The sequence below is a fragment of the Nannospalax galili genome, unplaced genomic scaffold (genome assembly GCF_000622305.1).
Source record: "Nannospalax galili isolate Female #2095 unplaced genomic scaffold, S.galili_v1.0 scaffold972, whole genome shotgun sequence".
NCBI lineage: Eukaryota > Metazoa > Chordata > Mammalia > Rodentia > Spalacidae > Nannospalax > Nannospalax galili.
Window position 1 is genome coordinate 640,086 of NW_008330318.1, and position 19,496 is coordinate 659,581.

At 37.2% G+C, this 19,496-nt stretch overlaps 1 protein-coding gene across 1 annotated transcript in view; it reads right to left on the reverse strand.

Annotated features, from left to right (window-relative positions):
* The window catches only part of CUNH21orf91 (chromosome unknown C21orf91 homolog), a 27,765-nt gene continuing 8,269 nt past the window's right edge, over positions 1-19,496 (reverse strand). The window contains exons 3-5 of the mRNA XM_008844407.3: positions 5,749-6,264; positions 4,444-4,506; positions 1-2,890 (exon numbers count right to left, since the gene is read on the reverse strand). Of these exons, the coding sequence (XP_008842629.1) occupies positions 2,724-2,890; positions 4,444-4,506; positions 5,749-6,264 (746 nt within the window). The 3' untranslated portion in view covers positions 1-2,723. The remainder of the gene's footprint in view (positions 2,891-4,443; positions 4,507-5,748; positions 6,265-19,496) is intronic.

The following is a 19,496-nucleotide window of genomic DNA, read 5'->3' on the forward strand; positions in this document are numbered from 1 at the left end:
TCTGCCTCCCCAGTGCTGGGATTAAAGGCGTGAGACACCACCTCCAGTGAGTTCTGATTTTTTAAAAATATTTCTCTAGTTTACACAAAAAATGTGAAAAAAATGTTTATTTCATTCCCGTCAATCACAGATGCTCTGAAATGTTAGTAATGGCTTATTATCAGTCTGTCTTTTGTTATCTTTGAAAGTGAAATCATGCATGATATTTTCTTCTGAACTTTCTCAAAACATACTGACAACTGTTTAGAAAGAGCCAAATACATAAACCAGTATTTGTGGTCGTTCATAGTTCTTTAAGTTAGAACTCAACTCTGTCCCTGACCCTTTGCATATCCAATAATCGCATATTCGATCAAGAGAACACATGAAGCCAGGTGTGGTGGTTCACACACTTAACCTCAGCATTCAATCTCCTCTTGAGGCAGGAGAATCGCTACAAAAACAAGGCCAACCTAGTCTACAAAGAGAATTCCAGGCTAGTCAGGGCTACACAGCGAGACTCTGTCTCAAAAAAAAAAAGAAAAACAAAAAACAAAAAAACTCCCCAAACTACCCCCTCCCAAAATATATTTAATGAATATCTGGATAAATCATGCAAAATACTTCAAGAAGTTTTTTTCTAAAAATTCATGTAAGTCCTAGTGTGACCACCAGCACCACAGCATCAGGACCGAGCACCGTTACTCTCTGAAGTTTCAGTAGAAAGATCTAAATGGAATAAATCAAGAGTCCCCAGTTAACACCTTGGTACATGGTACAATCCCACTCAATTAAACTAAACGCAGTAAAACTACATGTTTGCCCAAAAGCTTTTTAAAGAGATAAGCAAACATTTTCTTTGGATAACACTCTGTTAGGACTGCACCATATGGTTCATATCACGGAATACACTAACTACTACTGTGTCAAATGCCACACATCCTGGACTTCTGAAGACTGTCTGTAAGTCATCTAAACAGAAGCCCAAATGTGTACAACACACTGCTTCTGACATTCTTAATGAGTTATGCCAAGAAAGAGTGAAGTCAAACTTGAGAACGTAACCATAACAACTAAGCACTGAACACTTAACGGCATCATCAAGACATGCCTATCCAACTTGTAAATTTGGACACTTCCATATTGCACACATTCATTTTAAAGCTTATCAAAACTAAAGGCAACACTTTCCTGTCCACTCTTTATATTTTAAATTCATGTTGGATGACTCAAAAGCTTGAGAGTTAAGTTTTAGTTCAAGGAAAAACAAAAACACAAGCAGTGGAATATCAACTAATACCCATCCACAGGCCAATTTAATACATCTAAGCATTAGAAAAACGTGCTTTCAACTACAGCAAAGCACATCTTTTCTCAGTCAAATACTGTTTCTGTTTAATATTAAAATCTAACCCTAACCAGGACAGACTGCCAACTTTAAGGCAGAAATCATTTATAGCTTTATGCGTGAAGCTGCCAAGTTAATGGGTTTGTCTGTAGATTCTTTTAAGCAAGTAATCTATTACAAAAATACATTCTAAGCACCTGCTAAAAACAATTTACATCATTAAAACTTACCTAGCTTCTTGAGATAATTAGTTAAGAATCTGGAACCCAAGTAGCTTATAGCATCATCCTTTTAACACATGGGCTTATTTTATTGAATTAGAAGTTCTGCTTTTCTTTTGTCAAACAATCTTCTTTTCTTTTACATTTTTAAGTTTAGAAATATACCTTACAAAGCTTTTTCTGAGAATTAATTTCACTGTCGATAACAGAATTTGGATAGCTTATGGACTTTTGAAACATTTTGTCAAGTGGTACGCAGAGTAATTTTAATTTTTTTTCACAAACAGGATCACAATTGCAATTTGAAGAGAGAAGTTATATTGGACTTGAATTTACTTTGTCCAAAGTCTAACATATTAAAGTCATGGGAAGTCTACGAATGAGGGAGAGGGGCTTGCACTTTTGTGGAGACTGACATACAAAACTAAGATAGTATTTTCTTCTTAAACTCATTCAGAACTGCTTTTGTCAGAAAACTAATATAGCTTGTATACTTTCTTTAAAAAGTCATTAATTTTCCTTTATTATATCATTAGAAGTTAAAACAACTCAACTAGGTAGATGTCTACCACAAATACTATCCAAAATACATTTATCTTTGGAAAGAAAGATAACAGTTATAGAAACACTGTATTCAGAGAATAAAGTGCAGTGATCTGAAATGTGGGTGAACATATTCACACATAAAAGTGTAAATACTGAGTCATCCAATACACATGTATAAAGAGAATGGAAAAATACCACTTTATATATAAAATTTCATATTAAAATATTGCTCATAAATAAGGTGATATTATAAATTCTACTTCCCTCTTAAAAATTATCTCTAGTAGTCTGGAATAATATGAGGAGCTTATTAAGTTTCTATTGTTTTGACAGTTGAACACAATAAAATGATCAATAAAAACATTGTAACGGTACATTTAAGTAGTCACATATAGTAAAAGTTAGGAAAGGGCATTCAGTAATTATAGGAAAAATATTCCTAAAATGAAGCCAAATGATTAACCCTAGACTTGAGTGATCTGCTTTATTAGACAAAGATATTAAATATTTTCTTATGCTTTGCAAATACAGTGACCATAAAAAGTAGATCATAACTTTCTTCAAACATTTTCAAAGTACACATGCTTAGCAGACCAATAAAAGGTACAGCATTTGAACTAAGCTGTAGCTCAGTTGTTCATGGGCAGGTGTGACCTCGTTCCGGCCCGTCCCACTTGCAGGCATGGCAACTTGGAATAGTTCTTCAGAAGCTGCTCGATGGCAACATGCCGGACGTGGAGCTCTGAGGCCAAAGAGTCCTTTTCTTGGACTTGGTGTGTTAACTCTTCAAATACTTCTGTGAAGATTTAAAAAGCAGTTTTGTTTTTAGTACAGAGAATGCTAATCCTTAGAATTATATTTTAAATACACTTAGTGAAATGAATGCACTGGGCAAATTTTAGTAATGAAACTGGTCTGACACCAAGGAAATTGCTGTTTTCCTCAAAGCCCATCAAGTTTGATGACCCTATCACACTCTGAATCAACTGGAGTGTTGTTTCTTCTCTACCACGTGAAACTTAAGAAATGACTAAGTGGCCAGGGGTGATGGCACATGCCTTTAATCCCAGCACTCAGGAGGCAGAGGCAGGCGGATCTCTATAAATTCAAGGCCAGCCTGGTCTATATTTTGAGTTCCAGGTTAGCTGGGGCTACAGGGAGACTCTGTCTCAAGAAAAAAAGAAACAAAACAAAAAAACCCGCCTCAGAAATGACTCTAAGCACACATCAGAAGTAGTGGTTACCACCTGAGCAGTCACTTCTCAATTTGAACCAATATTTAGTAAGACTTAGTATATAAATGTCTATTAATATCCAGGTCTGGAAGTTCTTCCAAGAGGCCTGGAATAGATTACCTGGATTTTCAAAATCCTGGCTCTATTATGTACCTCAGGCAAGTAATTTAAACCTTCTGCTTCAATTTCCTTTTGTGGATAAGAGAAACAATAATAAAACACCTTGGAGCTGAATGAGGTCCTACATGTCAGGAAACAATAAACACTTAACATTGTAAATGATTATTTCTGTCATTTTCATTATTTGAAACGCTGTGTGTTCAGGGACGTTTTGCAATGAAGACAGAATTCTTCAGGTACTACTCACTGAAGGCATAATCTCTGTAAGCAACTTAAAATCTCCAAAGAGCCTTACCAAATGAGAATAAATCGTAAAGAAAAGATGGCGAATAGGGAATTTGAACACTGTTAGTATTAACGCATATGGAGATATTAAGGAATTAGTTTTGAAATAATCTGACAATGAGGATGTGACAGTTTTGAAATCCTTTCTAGAAAATTCTAAAATATTTATAGATGAAACAATAGATCATCAGGGATTTCCTAAAAATGATGGTGATTGGGGTGGGATGAAAGGAATGGAAAGGAGGAAATGAGGAAAAATTGCTGTTTTGGTAAAGTTGGAGCTGATGGTAAAGGACAGAGGTTCACATACAAGTCTCACTACTCTCTGTGTGTTTGAAATAGTTCATAGTTAAAAGTACCCCCTCCCCCGCAAAAAAAAAAAATCAAAACAGAAAACAGGGCTAAGCGTACCTGCCTTAAAGAACCATTGGGCAGCACACCCCAGAGTGCTTGGCATGGCAGCCCTGCGGATTCAATGTTGGCAAGAGGCAGAGATTAACTAACCGTAGCCTTCATTTTCACTTAAGATTGTATTTCCTGAAGGTCCTAGGGAAACTATTCTCTTACTCTTTTTGCCTGAAAAACCTCAACAGGGTTGAGTCTACTGTCCAAATGGAAACACTGCTGAAGCTAACAGTGTTGGATCATAAGGGATATTCTGTATCATAAACATTTCACAGGAAACAGAGCACCGAGACTGACTCTTTACCTTGAATCTGCTGGCGGAGCTTTATGTTCAGCTGTTCTACTTCACCAAGAGTCATTGAATTCACTGAAACATGAAAATACATTAACATCACAACAACCTGGAAAAAATAAGCTGCTTCTCACAGTGTGTGAGTAAAGAAACTGCAGTTATCTGCCCATACAATACTGAGCAGAATTCCAGGGGTCATGCATCAGTTCTCAAAAGTGTGTAGAATTTTCAAATCCTAACCACAAAACCCTTATAAGAAACACATTTTACATATCACTACCAGTAACATCTCCATCCTCTACAGGAAACAAAGATTTCACTAAAAAATAGGTAGTAGGCCTATTGGATTTTGGCGTCTCCTCTTTCAGATTTCAAAAATTACTAGTCACTGTCCATTCTAACTGGTTTTGATTAAGCATTACATAATTCATGACCTGCGGTTAAAAAACAGCACTTTATTGTGGAGTTTAAAAAAAAATCAATTTGTCCATCTATTTAAACCACCTTTACATGTAGAATCATGCAGCTGTCTATGGTGGTGCATGCCTTTAATCCCAGCACTTGGGAGGCAGAGGCAGGCAGATCTCTGTGAGTTTTGAGGCCAGCCTGGTCTACATAGAGAGTTCCAGGTCTACACTGAAAGCTCCAGGCCAGCTGGAACTGGTCTCAAGAAAACAAAAACAAAAACAAAAACAAATAAACAAAAAATGAAGCTGCCTAAAGAACTATCAAGATCCCTTCTGGCTCTAATATAATTTGATTTAAAGCCAATTAAAATTACCTCAGTTTTTGTGAGTTTTCATAGATAAGAGGCAGACAAAGTAAGTTACTTTTAATTTTAAAACAGGCCCACATTACCTTTTGGCCTTTAGTAAAATGCCAGATGTTTGCTTTTCCATGGAAACCTAGCCAATTAGTCTCAAAGTGAGCAACACAACCATGTGCATTGGCTAACAGCTCAGGTTACATAAACTGCATGAACCTTGAATTTTCCAATTTAAGTTTGCTGAGTGCATTAAGTTTAATCACTGTAAGTGGCCAAATAAACGATGGAACTACTGAAATTTATTATGTAGGACAAACTCAAGAACCTTCTAGAGAATGAAGAGCTACAACACATCTCATTTTTGCTAAGGCTTATCTGTCATTTAAATATTATGTTTAACAAATCTATTATTTCTACATGAAAACTCTCCACATATCACACATATATAAACGTGAAAAAAAAATCCAACCAATACCAAAACCTTCCCCAGCCCCCCCGCCCCAATCATGTCAAATCCCTCCATCTTTACCATCTCCTTTCACATTACTCACATTCCTCCCTGCTGTAACGCAGACTCTGGGACTGGACATTCGCCTCTTGACTAGAGCTCAGATCTTCTTTTTTTTGTGCCTGGTCATGACTGTGAGGCCACAGTGCATCTGAATCTTGTAGGATAGCAAGCCTGAAGTCTGTATTTTCCCTTTGCTCCAAAATTCTCTGTGTACAGTTTGCGATGCCACCTGTACCTCCATCTATCCATTTTGCAGAATATTTTGGCACTTGAGAATCAAACTGTGGGAGTAATTTCTTATCTGGCTTATGCCTGAAATTAAAAAGGTGATGCTGGGGATTTTTAGAGCATTCAGAATCTGAATCCAGATCTTTATTTTGTGCATACTGTACAATCCAGTTTATCTTCTTACTCAAAATGGTCTTAACTTCTTCATAAGTACTTTTGGAAAGCTTGGATCGAGAACAATCCTGGTTTGCAATTAAATGGTATTTTGCAAAGCAGTCTTTGTGGCCTCTCAATGATTTGGTGTGTAAAAGATTAGATTTCGGTACTCCTAAAGAAAGAAAAAACCATAGAAACAAAACTAAAACAACAAGAACAAAACAACCCTTACATTTTCTTAATGAAAAGTTGCTTTAATAATACACAAATCTTAGAAAAACAAATTAGTGAAAAGTGTTAAAAATATTGATATTGATAATATAAAATGAAGCCTAATAATCTGTGCTACCATTTAGCTTTACACTCAGAAATATTTTAATTCACTTCTTGTGTGTATACAAATGCAGGTGTGTGTGCATGTGGGGACTGGAGGTCAAGGAAGTGTGTCTAATGACTTTCCACCTTTATTTTTCAAGATTGGGTCTCTCACTGAACTTAAAACTCATTGATCTGGCTAAGCTGTCTGGTCAATGAGACTCAGGGATGTGCCTGTCCTCCCACCTCATCACACACTGAGGTTATATATCATGCTGGGCTTTTTGCCTGGGTTCTGGGGATCAAATGCTCCTCATGTTTGCATGGCAGGCACTTTACCTGAGCCATTCCTCCAGTCTATCAGTCATATTTTTATAACTAGCAAAGTCTTTTGAAGAACTTAATGATTTGATGTGACTCTTGGTACAGGGGCATGGTATTACATACAATTTAACACATACTACTGGTTCCAGCAATTACTAATCTTCACCTAGTACATACTGACAATAATTTCTTTTATAATTTTCAGTAAAAAAAATAAATGGCCCAGGGCTGAAGAGCTGGCTCAGTGGATACACTTGCCTTGCAAGCATAAGGGCTGGAGTTCATTGTCCCAGAATGCATGGGAGACCCTGACTCAGCAAAGAGTAACCTAAAGACACATGGCAACTTTAGGTGCACGCGCACGTGTATCCACATCTGCATCCATATGTGCTCACATATGTGGACACGTATATACACACGGACACCACAGACTCACATAATAAAAGAAAAGCATACCATGTTTTTGGATTTTCTTTTTTTGCCAATAAAATCATAGGTAAATTATGTGCTTTTTAAAATTTAATTTTTTTACTTTAAAAGGAAAATTATCAAATCTATCCCTCTACCCTCTGCCATTCCCTCCAAAAAATGAGCTCATTTTTTAAAAACCTGCTGAATTCATTTAGTGCTGCCAGTATGGACATTGTAAGACCACCTTGTGGAGCATGGGGACCTCGCAGGGGCCACATCTCTGAAGAAAATTGACTCTCCCTCCCCAGCAGCCAGCAATTGTCAGTAACAATTTAGCTAGGCTGGGACTTCCTGATTCCCTCCCTATCCATGCTTGGATTTTGTCTGGCTCGATCTTGTGCCGGTCTTCTGCATGCTGTCACAGCTGCTGTGCATTCATATATGCAATGGCCCTGCAATGTTCAGAGAACACTATTTTGCTATAGTCATCCACTACCCCTGGCTCTTACAATCTCTCTGCTCCCTCTTCTGTGATGATCTCAGAGCCTTGAAAAGAACAGGTGTGATACAGATGACCCATTTAAGGAAAATCACACCTCATTCTCTTATTCTTTGCTCATGGATTAGTTGTTGGTCTCTGTATTAATTACCATCTACTGCAAAATGAAGCTTCTTTGATGAGGGTTGAGAGATGAGCTAATCTATAGGTATAAAGATAAGTACTTCACTCAACAAATAGTAGTAGGCTTACCCCTGGGCCTAACCTACCAGTGATAGGTTCTTGGCCTAGTGAATGGTACTAGGTAATACTCTTGTGGAGTGACCTTAAATTCAATCAGAAAATGGTTGATTACTCCCATAACATCCATATTACTCTGTACCAGTGGACATGTCTTACAAGGCCACTCTTTATGTTACTGTAGCTTACAGGGTTCACAGCTGAGTAAGATTGCTCTTTACTTTCTCCCCTGGTAGCCTGCAGAGTACCTTCTAGCACTATGAAAGCTGGCCAGTAGGGATGAAGCTTCCAGACTGGTACCAGTTTGATCTCTCTCCATGTCCTATGATTCAAGTATGTGGTGTCTTCAGCAACAGGGTCTTAACTCAAGTTTTGGAGTATAACTGGGAGCAAAGGCAAGGACACCACTGACTAGTTATGCTCTTACTTAGGACAGATAAACCAGAATGAGAAGATAAAAAATATATAAATACACGAAAGTATAATATATACAATGACTTAAATTAAATGAACTGTTTCAATTTGTTTTGTAAGAAAATCAAAATGCCTAACATTTTCCACACTTCTATTTTATACTTATTAAAGTATAAAAGATATTCTAAAAGTATAAAAGACTTATTAAAGATAATTCTATCTCCTAGAAAAAGGGAATTTTACCCAGTTTTCACTCATATAGCAGTACATACATTAGCTGGTATAAGTTCAACTCACAAATGTTCATGATACAAAAATAATGGACATATTTCTTCTATCACCTGATTTCTTAGTAGAGCGTAAGTACGGTGCTTTGTTTTTTTGAACTACAGAAAACATTTTCTGATATAGAACATATTTCAAAATATAATCATACATTTTTATAATTAAAGCCCTATTGTTAAAGCCAAACAGTGCTCTTTTCTATACTGAAGGTAAATCAGGAACGTGGCACTCCAAATTAGTGCTTGCCAGAACGAACCAGCCTAAATCTGCTTGACAGTGGAGTGAGGAGAGCTGCTGAGGTGCTAGAGTTAAAAAGCAAAAACAAAAAAGCGGTTTTCGCTGACTCAAAGTTACATTCCTTACTCATCCTTTACTTAAAAAACTAAAATTATAATTTTATCATTTGAACTCTGGCTGATAGTAAGATAATGAAACACTTGCATTTCAATGGTATAAAATGACATGTAAAGGTGCAATGTTAGCTAACAGTGGGACTTGCTGAGGTGGCCAAACCCTATGCTAGGTTGCCTATCAGTTCTTTCAAGCCCCTGCACAGTATTCCATAGGACTGCTCTCATGAAGTACAAACATTTGAGCCTTGTTTCTTCTTTTGTGCGTTAAAACAGTGTAAAAGAGAATCTTGTAGATTTTGTACTTACACTGCATTACATGTTTTACTCAGTAGTTTACTATCAGTAGTTTACTATTAGTAGTTTACTGCAGTGGTGTTACATATATATTTTTACCACTTAGGATCTGACTAGGTCAGATTTCCAACTTTCAAATACATGCAAAATCTCGAAGCTCCATTTGATAGAAGAGTATGTATCTTCAAAACTTGTTAAACTCATTAAAAGGGACATTCTCAGGCCCTATTTATTAAAACAAAATATTAAAAATTCTGTTATTATATGTGATTTAGAAATGAAATCTAGTAGGTGTCACAAGTTATAAGAAAGACTTTCATTTTACTGACTCCAGGGAGTATTTCCCTGGGAAACAGGTACACAGAGAACTTAAGAGCATCTTTATTAACTTTTGAAAGTTTATTAAAGAACTTCCTTAATCTCTGCAAATTCTTTTATGTCTTGTTGCCAACAGACGGCGGGCTAGATCATCCCTTCCAACAGTGGATGGTTCACTGAGTGTACTGACACAACCCTCGTGTACAAGCAAGCCAGTCACTCAGTTGAATCTGAATATGGCTTTAAGTTTTCCCTTCAGTCTATATGAAAGAAAATTCTCAAGCACATTTCAAAAACGCTCTAAACTAGAACTTAGAAGACAATTCTTACTGTTAAATTCCATGGAGTTTTTAAACTTACATAGAGACTTCGAACCGTATTAAAAATGTAATACAGGAAACAACTGATTTCTTGCTATAACCCAAGCTTCATTTCAACAGGCCAAGAAAATAATGTGGACTTTTAAAGTCACTTTTTTCTTTAAATTTTTATGTTTTAATGTTTTATTAACCTTTCTTTGATTTATGAAATACAACTTTTCTTTCTTCATAATTTTATTTGACTTTAAATATCCAAATCAATAACAAGAATCAAAGGAATCACACAATTATATGCATCTAAATAATCCGCTGAACTGAACATCAAATTTCAGAACCACAACAGTGACTTTATAGTCAAGGTACATAAATTACAAAATAAAGTTCAAAGTTTTTTATTTATGAGAAAGATCCTTCATCAAAACACTTTTAAAAAGTGTGGGGAGCAAGAAGAGATCTGAATACAGATTTCGCACTAGCTGTTTCCACTATGCTGGCCCTCTAGGCTCCTGAAATTCACTACATCTAAGAGAAACTCTTCCACCTCCACTCAGCTCGCACACCCCACTCTCTTCCTCATTCTGGAACCACTGACTGCTCAAGAAACCAGAGAGCCCTTCCTAGGAGCGCCTTCCTCCCCACACTTTTTTTTTGCTTTGCATTGTAGGGGATTTATTTTTTTTCCATAAAATCTAGCAAATATAAAATCTTAAATCCTGCCTCATTCCACCCCCATTGCGAATCTAGGCCAGTATCCACATGTACCTAGTCCTCACTTCCTCTATGGAGCCATCTCTAACCAATACACCTAAACAATATACCTAGGCTAGTTTATGACACCAGATTTTACAATTGCCTCTTCATTGGTGGGTTCTGTGTAAAAAGGGATCATTACTGATCTTACTCATATACATCGTCAGTATCAAGAGTTTGTGACACTCAATAAAAATAAAAAGTAGTTAAATGTATTAGGGAAAGCTAAAACTACATTTAAAAAGGAACTGCAACAAAAACAACAAAACCCTTACTTTATCAATTATCACTAATGGTCTACTTCAGTGCAGTTTTGTCATCTTAATTGGGGCAGGAGGCCAGCTTACTCAGAGAATTATAGCCAGTGAAATGAAGTCACTCACATTAAGTCTAATGGGCTGACAGTCTAAGGAAGTGACAAGAGGCTGAGAAAATTATAGCTTTATTCAGTTATATATTTTAAATAGGAATTTACATAAACAAACACACACACAGGGCTGTTTCATGTAAACTCTTGCTAATTCAGTGAGATTTGAACCTTTAACATTTTTGGTTAAATCATGCTAAAAGTTTTACTTGACTGAATTTTTAACGTTCAATTTGAAAGTATTTTATAAACATACTTTAAGTATCCTATGCAATAGCAAACAAAAATACATTGACTACCTCCTATATTTAAGTTAATTTTTAATATAGAAAATGTACCTCAGTTTATAATGACAATATGCATGTCATTTTACAGAAACTCTTAAAGTGATTTTATTTTTTCAATTTAACATTTCAAATTAATATTGAGGAAATAACCATTGCTATTATGAGAGATCTCAGTGAGTTTCCCAATTGATTTTTAAATTTTAATTACATGTGCAAGTGTAAACATCTCTGAGCCCTGTTTTTAAGCAGATTTAGAAAGGGAACGAATTTAAATGCAATTACAGGAATCGATACCTTTGAAGAACTGAGTTATAAAGGATTTCTGAACCAGTTCAAAGACTGCACTACAATTTCCTAGGTAATAAAAATTCTGGAGACCAATGTAATTGGCACCTAATTACCCCCAAATTTTCCTAAGACACACCTCAGGGATGCTCAGGTCACTTTTCCTGTCAGGATGTAGTGATGATTAGAGAGCCAAGCCCTTAACTGGCATCTGCAGCTGCTCATATTACTTTTTGAGGTGCTAGTTTCTTCTGAATAGAGGATACTTAGGAATTTGGTATTTGTGTCGGTAGAGGGTTTTACTAAGTTAGGCAGTTCTTACTCAACTTTGTTCTCTTGTAATCTTTTCTTTTCCCATTTGTAACCCAGAGGTTTCACTTACACCCTTCTTTTATGCTCTGAAAACTCTTCTGCTGACCTACCTGGCCGGTTCTTCTCATGATTACATTAGAATCTTCAACTCTCTCTTCAAAATAAAACTGTTTTACCAAAACCAGGTTAAACCACAGAAGACAAAACATAGTCAACTGTGGCTATTTGCCTCTAGCTACACTGTCACTTTCTAGCATTAAGCATTCTTGCCTTTTATTTAATCTGCCCATTACAGGACCAGTGTCTCTTCCTACAAAGATGAACTCTTCAAAAAGTCATTAATGCTAAGACTCTTAATCCTTCTCAAACTCTTGAGATCATAACTATGATTTAGTAGTAAGGAAGCAAACTTAGCAGTCTTTTCCAGATGGTTTCCCCAGCCGTCAACATAGCACTGGCTCTCGAATGTCTCTGCCGATGCCACATTCTTTAATCACATCAACCTGACTGCCTCACGTATGTTTAGTGATCAACTAGACTTTATTTTGATCTCGATTACATGTTCCATTTTCTAATCAAGAGAATGGCTTTATAAACTTTGAAGCTCCATAGACAGCATAAATATAATACAGCCAGCAGGTATATGTAAAGCAGTAATACACACACATTATGCCACTGAAAGTCTGTGAAGCATTAGGAGTACAGTCCGTAGAACTGCCTAATTCACATGCACCTGTGACCACAAAGGCTCTGAAGCCATATCAAGTCATCCATATGTATGCTACGACTTCATACTGAAATGTCTGAATTGCTCCTATGAAAATACTGTTTGTTGGAATGATGCTTTGACATCAGTTTGATTAGACTACTATTCATTTCTTGAGCAAGCAGTAGACAAGTCATGATTCAAGACCCGTTATTATCATTTTACCACTGCCAACCATGCCAGTCAGTGGGAGGAGGTTGGGGCTGTCTATCTTGTCATGGAGCTAAAGGCAAGAAGGCAGGATGGATTGGAATGGGATACCTGCTTCCTTCCTAAGTCTGAACAGACAGGTTTCTTCTTCTTAAAAAGCTGTATCAGTTGTTCTTTGTGCTTTAAAGAGAACTTTGATAAAGGACAGTCCTAGTCTTTTGCCTCTCACACCTAGCTAACAAAAGTGTCACTTAAATGACTAAATAAAATCTGTCATGCTCAAGTTCTTGACATAATGCTTGAAAGTAAAGTAATTGCTTATCTTTGCACTGACAGCAGATGGAATTATTGGCAACCACACTAGGCCAATAGGCAGATGGATTCAGCAACTTTCCCACATTTGAGAATTACTGCCTTAAAGAAATACATACCACCAACAGGTGGTCTCTTAAGAGAGCAGATTTCAGCTTAGGGATGGTTATGCCACGTTAAAGGTTTCATGTGTTCATCAAATCGGCTTACTTCAATTACAAGGTACAACATTAGTAAGTTAGGAGTTGAGAGAAGGTAAAAGATAAACCACAACATCTAATAATGAAATAAGCCAAAGTAGGGGTGGGTTCTTGTAGTGATAGTGTGTATAAATTGTAAACGACTTGTCAAAAACAAAGCAAAACAAAAAAAATACCCTTCTCCCAGTAAGTTTTACTTTTTTCATTCTAGCAGTTGGGAAATTGGGAAAACACACCTACATAACAACTGTTTACTGCTAAAAGAGTACAAAAAAAATTCATACTTCATTCTACTTTCTAATTTGGTCACCTGCATTTTAACTAGTGATGCCCACCAGAACTTTCTGTGATAACAGACATGCTCTGTCTAAGCAATCCAATACTATAGTTACCAGCCACAAAGAGATATTTAATATCAGAAATGAGGTTAGTGTGACCGAGGAACTCAGCTTCTAATTTTATTTAATTTAGAGTCATTTAAATGTAAGAACACACTATGGTCAGGGCCCTCCCTGACTTGGACAGGGTAGCTTGTCTGCAGGTAACTGATTCAGTGGAAGGACGTTAGAAAGACAACACAGATAGAAGCCACCCACCACTGCTTTTTTTTTGATACTTCACTAACATTAATGGAGGGTACTAAGTTCACAGCCATAATGAATACACAAGGCTGCTTGATTTTCTGGTACATTAAAATACATGAAATTCAGATTATAATTTTAAATTGCACAATGAAATAAAATTGTGCCATAAAAGTTTTAAGCTAATAATTCAGTTGACTCAAATAACCGTGCTCAATTTTTCCACTAAAAATGTTTACTTCACTGTACTCATATTTATCAGTTTTAAATACCCACTTACTAGTGGCATACACAGACAGTAACTTACAGGAAAAGCAGCGGTTTCTTAACGATAAAGTTAAAATGATAAACGTTGCATGAGGAGAGCCTGAAAAATGCTTTAATAACAACCAGATGAATGGGGACAAATCATTAAGACCAAGTAACTTCACAGATCTGAAACCAAGGAAGTCCTTGTCTTTTACCTCCTGAACTGCCACCTGCCCTGTTAAGGTTCTGACTGAGAAACTCATCTAACAGATGAAAGAAACATGAAGGGCTGGAGAGATGGCTCAGTGGTTGAGAGTACTGACTGCTCTTGCAGAGTACCCGGGTCCGATTTCCAGCACCCACATGGCAGCTATGAACCGTCCTTAACTCCAGTTCCAGGGGAATCTGAAGCCCTCTTCTGACCTCCACAGCATTGCACAACACGGGTGCACTCACATACATGTAGGCAATACACTCATAAACATAAAAATAAAAATAATAAATATTAAAAAAGAAACTAAGGAAAAAAAAAAGAAATCCAAAAGTATATATAAAATATCAATTCTACCCCTCAATGTCTTTTATATATTTGAATCACTGATCCTGAAATTCTAGTTAGGAATTAAGTGTTTTATAACAGCATTTAATTGTACTATATAAAGTTAAAATCAAAAGTTTCAGACCAATGTGAACTATATAAATGTGGTATTTTAGCAGCACACACAGCTTATCTATATTTCAATAAGATTCCTATAACTATTTCTTTTTACAATATTACTACACAGAAGTGATGGCAGAAAGTTATCTTTGGAGTTAACAGCGCTCTGACTTATACTTAGGAACCTGAATTTTATCTTAGGTGGGATCCTTAAATACTGTAACTACTGGTCATAACTGCATCAAAGTATTCTAGGGTAAAAACAATTTTAAGTCAGACAAAAAAGTCAGAAAACTAAGGGCAACAAAACTTTTGTATCATGAAACAAATCATTTTTAAATGACAGAGTATAAGATGTCAATTAGTAGTGGTGGAGGACATTAAAACAAGTGATAAGTCTATAAATCAGGACCTACCTATTACCCGCAAGTCTCCTGGAAATTTAAGCTACCACACAGTAGGAATTTAACCAGACAAGTAGAAGAGCTGTGTCTGGTTTTAGTGCTGATAAATTGGAAGCAGGCCAAACAGACATCAAGGGGATACTGGCTAGGGTGCCATGAAGACAACCGTAAAAATCTGATGTGGTAAATTACTGACTAACATCAAAAGATATTCCTGTAGCCAGGCATCGTGGTTCATCCCTTTAACCCCAGCACTTGAGTGGTAGAGGCAGGTGGCTCTCTGTGAGACTGAGGCCAGCCTGGTCTCCATAGTGAGTTCCAGGTCAGCTATGGGTATAGGGGAGACTCTGCCTCAAGAAGACCAAAAAAAAAAAAAAAAAAAAAAAAAAAAAAAAACCAAAAAACCATTCCTAATGTATTAAGTATGTTGGTTATTAAGTAGCATATGTAATATGTACTAAATTTTCTTTTTTAAATATAATTTTTCCTCACAAGTCTGACTGTGGACAATCTGGTAGTAGAAACCCTGAGATTAGTAATAAGTTGCATTATGAATCCCTGTATTCTTTTTGCTTCCTATATTTTGACTCTTTAGTAATAAGCTTACTTTGACCTTCATTTAAATGAGAAAAGAAACCTGACTTTGGGCAAAACAAAATGTTTCACATTTTAAGTAGTGAAAATTTAAAACATTACAAAAGTTCTTGAGAACAAATACATTGTGGTTTGAAAATGAACACTAGTGCTCCTCAGTCCAAGACAAATGAGGCTTTTAATTAAGTAAAACCAAAAAAGATTAAGACATTGACATTGTAAAAGACAAGTATCCATCCTCAAAACATCTTAAGATTAAAACTGTTTTATGAGAATTCTCTTCCAACAATGGACCTAGCAGAGTATTTACCCTCCAAATGAACAGAGACACACCCCGAAAGTAAAATCACAAACACAGTAGAGTTTTATCTGGCAACCCTTGCGGAAATCCAAAGACTTTTAAAAGGGCATCAGGGGAAGGATGCTAAGGAGTAAAGTGCTTTTGGCTTAAAAACAACAACTACCATCAACAAAACTGTGGCAAAAGCACTTGTAACAGCAGGAAAATGAAGGATATTAGAGTAGAAAAAGCTATTACAGAAAGGCCAGCTCAGCACCAGCTCACACTTCAATGTCCACAAAACAGGAAACCATTTTGTTGGTGGAGAAGCAACTCAACATGTACCCAGTAATACCAACACATTTAATATCTTATCTTTTCAGACAAAATGCAAACAAACTCCATTTCAGCCTCAATTATAATGTCAACATTTACATCACATACAACGTTTACCTATATTTACTCAGGGTTCCTTTGTCACCATTTCTCCTCAACGTCAGAATAGCCCTCTCACATAGTGACCTCATATTTATTCTCTCTCATTTAATACACACTCCAAGACCTCCACAACTGCACAGAAGGAGAAAGGAATGATGTTTGGGACATGAGAGGCTGTGAGATGACCAAAGGCACAAAAAGGAGACAGAGTGGAGTTGACATCTCCTATGGCGGGGAACTGAGATGAAGGCAGCCAGGGAAGAAGGCTCTTGGTATGCTGGGCTGGGTAGTGCAGGTTTATGATCCCAGCTATTCAAAAGGCTAAGGGAAGTCTGGGAAAATTAGTGAGACCCTGTCTGAAAATAAAAAGTTAAAAAAAAGGAAGGGACTGGTGGGCTGGAGAGATGGCTCAATGGTTAAGAGCATTGGCTTCTCTTCCAGAGGACCTGGGTTCAGTTCTCAGCACCCATATGGAGGCTAGCAACTGTCTGTTACTCCAGTTTCAGGGGATCTGAAGACCTCTTCTGACTTCCGTGGGCACTGAATAACACGGGTGCACTTATACACTCATACACACGTAAAATTAAACAAACAAACAAACAAAAACAAACAAACAGGACTGGGATATGGCTTAATGACAGGGCACCTGCCTGACATACATGAGACCCTGGGTTTAGTTCCAGTACTTTAGAAAAGTACTTAGTCATACAATGTTTTAGACGCCACATCAGAGCTAACACCTTAACCTGAAGAAAATGGCAAGGACTCAATGAAGAGTTGTAAGAAAATGGATGGATGATCAGATTTATACTTACAGACCATTCTCAGTGCTACTAAGGGAGAAAGCGTAGCAGTGGGGTATAGATAGGGGAGAGGGGAATTAAGTGCTTCTTGAGGTAAAACAAGTAAGAAGGCATCCCCTGGCTTATGGTGCAGTAAGTACGGAGCAAGCAAGGTGGCACGGCTGCTGCGAGGCCACAGCTGATTTGTTTTGCTGGCTAGAAAGCCATCCTCTGTCAGGCTATGCAGTATGAACAGCTTTCAGCCCCAACTCATCACCTCATCTACATGTGAAGTCTCAGAGAACCTGGCCCATAGATACTTGTATAAGGGTTTGTTGGGCATACTAAAATGCAAATACTAAACTCAACACTAACCTCTAGTGAGCCAAACCTCTTAGAGATGTGGCCAATTCCCACAATAATAAAGGAAAGAAAATGCAGATATACACAGGAGATAAATTTAGTTCAAGAAATTCTGATTCAAAACACGTATGGAATAGCTGCACAGTGGTCCAGTAGGAGGTGGGACATAAAGGTTTCACACGTAGAGGAAAGATTGAGACAGGCAAAGAAGTTTGTGGCGCTTTAGCTAGCTTCATGCCACCAAGCTTGGGTAGGTATAATTGAAGCCAGGGTTGTAACTGAAGTCAGCATCTTCTTTCAGACTGTGGTTGGGTATGCTTGCCAGGTATCCTGTGCTCACCAAGCAGCAGCTGGACCAGATTCTTCCAAGTAGAGGACACTATTTCATTCCCTTTAAAGAAGAGGTAAGCCTATTTTTGTTTTCTTCATAGGTCATTATTAGTTTTTCATAACAGAAAAAGTACCTTTTAACTCTGGGTGGTTGATTTTTATCAACTTTCCAGGAACAATCACTACAAAGTATTTCAAGCATGACAACTGTATCTGCTGTTGGAAATAATTCTGTCCTACATCTTAAAGACTTTCAATCCCCCCCCCCCCAAAAAAAAAAAAAAAAACAACTTTCAATCTAGATTTGACACACTTTCACATAGCTCACAAGGCATTTTTGTCAGAATATTGGGGTGACTAAACTATGACTTTGAGCTGGAAAATCATTTTTATACATTTACAGAAATCTTGTTATTTATGATACTCTTATTAACCAGGTATTTGGGCAGTACAATCTATGTGTTTGCCTCATCAGAGATTTAAAAGATCTTGGGGTCATAGGATGCTCCTGTGTAGCCACTGTGAGTGGGCAGTCCTCTGTGGCAGTGCCCAGAAGCAGTGTTACTATGTGACAAATGATGCATTCCAGAGACCTCTTGCTCAAAAGCATTTGCTGTATGTTTAGGGCAAAATACTATTTTTTTTAAAGAAAACTCCATTTAAATAAGATAACTGGACATAATTGCTAGGACTAGCTATAGTGTATCATTACTCTGAATAGAGGATATGTCTTGTCCATTATATTGGTAAGATTCACAAATTGTTAGAAGATTCCAAAAAGATCTCATGGAATTCAGTGAATGGATAAAAGTTTCCTTGTGGGCCAGTTTAAAGGAAAAAAAAAAACAAACTTTAAAGGCAAATTAAAAATATCATGCTTGGTGGTTCGGAGAGATGACTTCGCAATTAAAAGCACTGGCTGCTTTTGCAGACAAAGCCAGGTTCGAATTCCAGCACCTACATGGCAGCTAACAACTGTCCGTAACTCCAGTTTCAGGGGGGGTCCGACAGCCTCTTCTGTCCTCCGCAGGCACGGCACGACAGGGGTGCACTTATGTACATGTAGGCAATACACACATACACATAAAAATAATTAATAAAATATTAAAAAAATAAAATCTCATTTAGATTAATTCGCTTATGGAATATTCATTCACTACTCTGTTGGTCCTTCTGGGGCTGAATAGACACCAGTAAATAAAGCAGACTCCAACCTAGTCCTTATGAAATTACGCACAGGAAGAGGAAGAGAGGGTGTATAGCACAAATCTACAAGCAAGTGATGATAGCAAAGTGTCAATTTTCCATGAGGAAAAGCGTTCCAGGAAAGGTATGATATTGAAGGTAGGTGTTGATGGGAGAGGCATAGGAAGGGCAGGCGGACTGCTCATCTTGAGTAATTTGTCTGTTTCTTTGAGACAGGGTCTGACTCTGTATCTTAAGCCGGCCTCGAACTCACTGAAATTCTCCTGCCTCATGCTCCTGAGTGCTGGAGTTGTTAAGTATGAACCACCAGGTGTAGC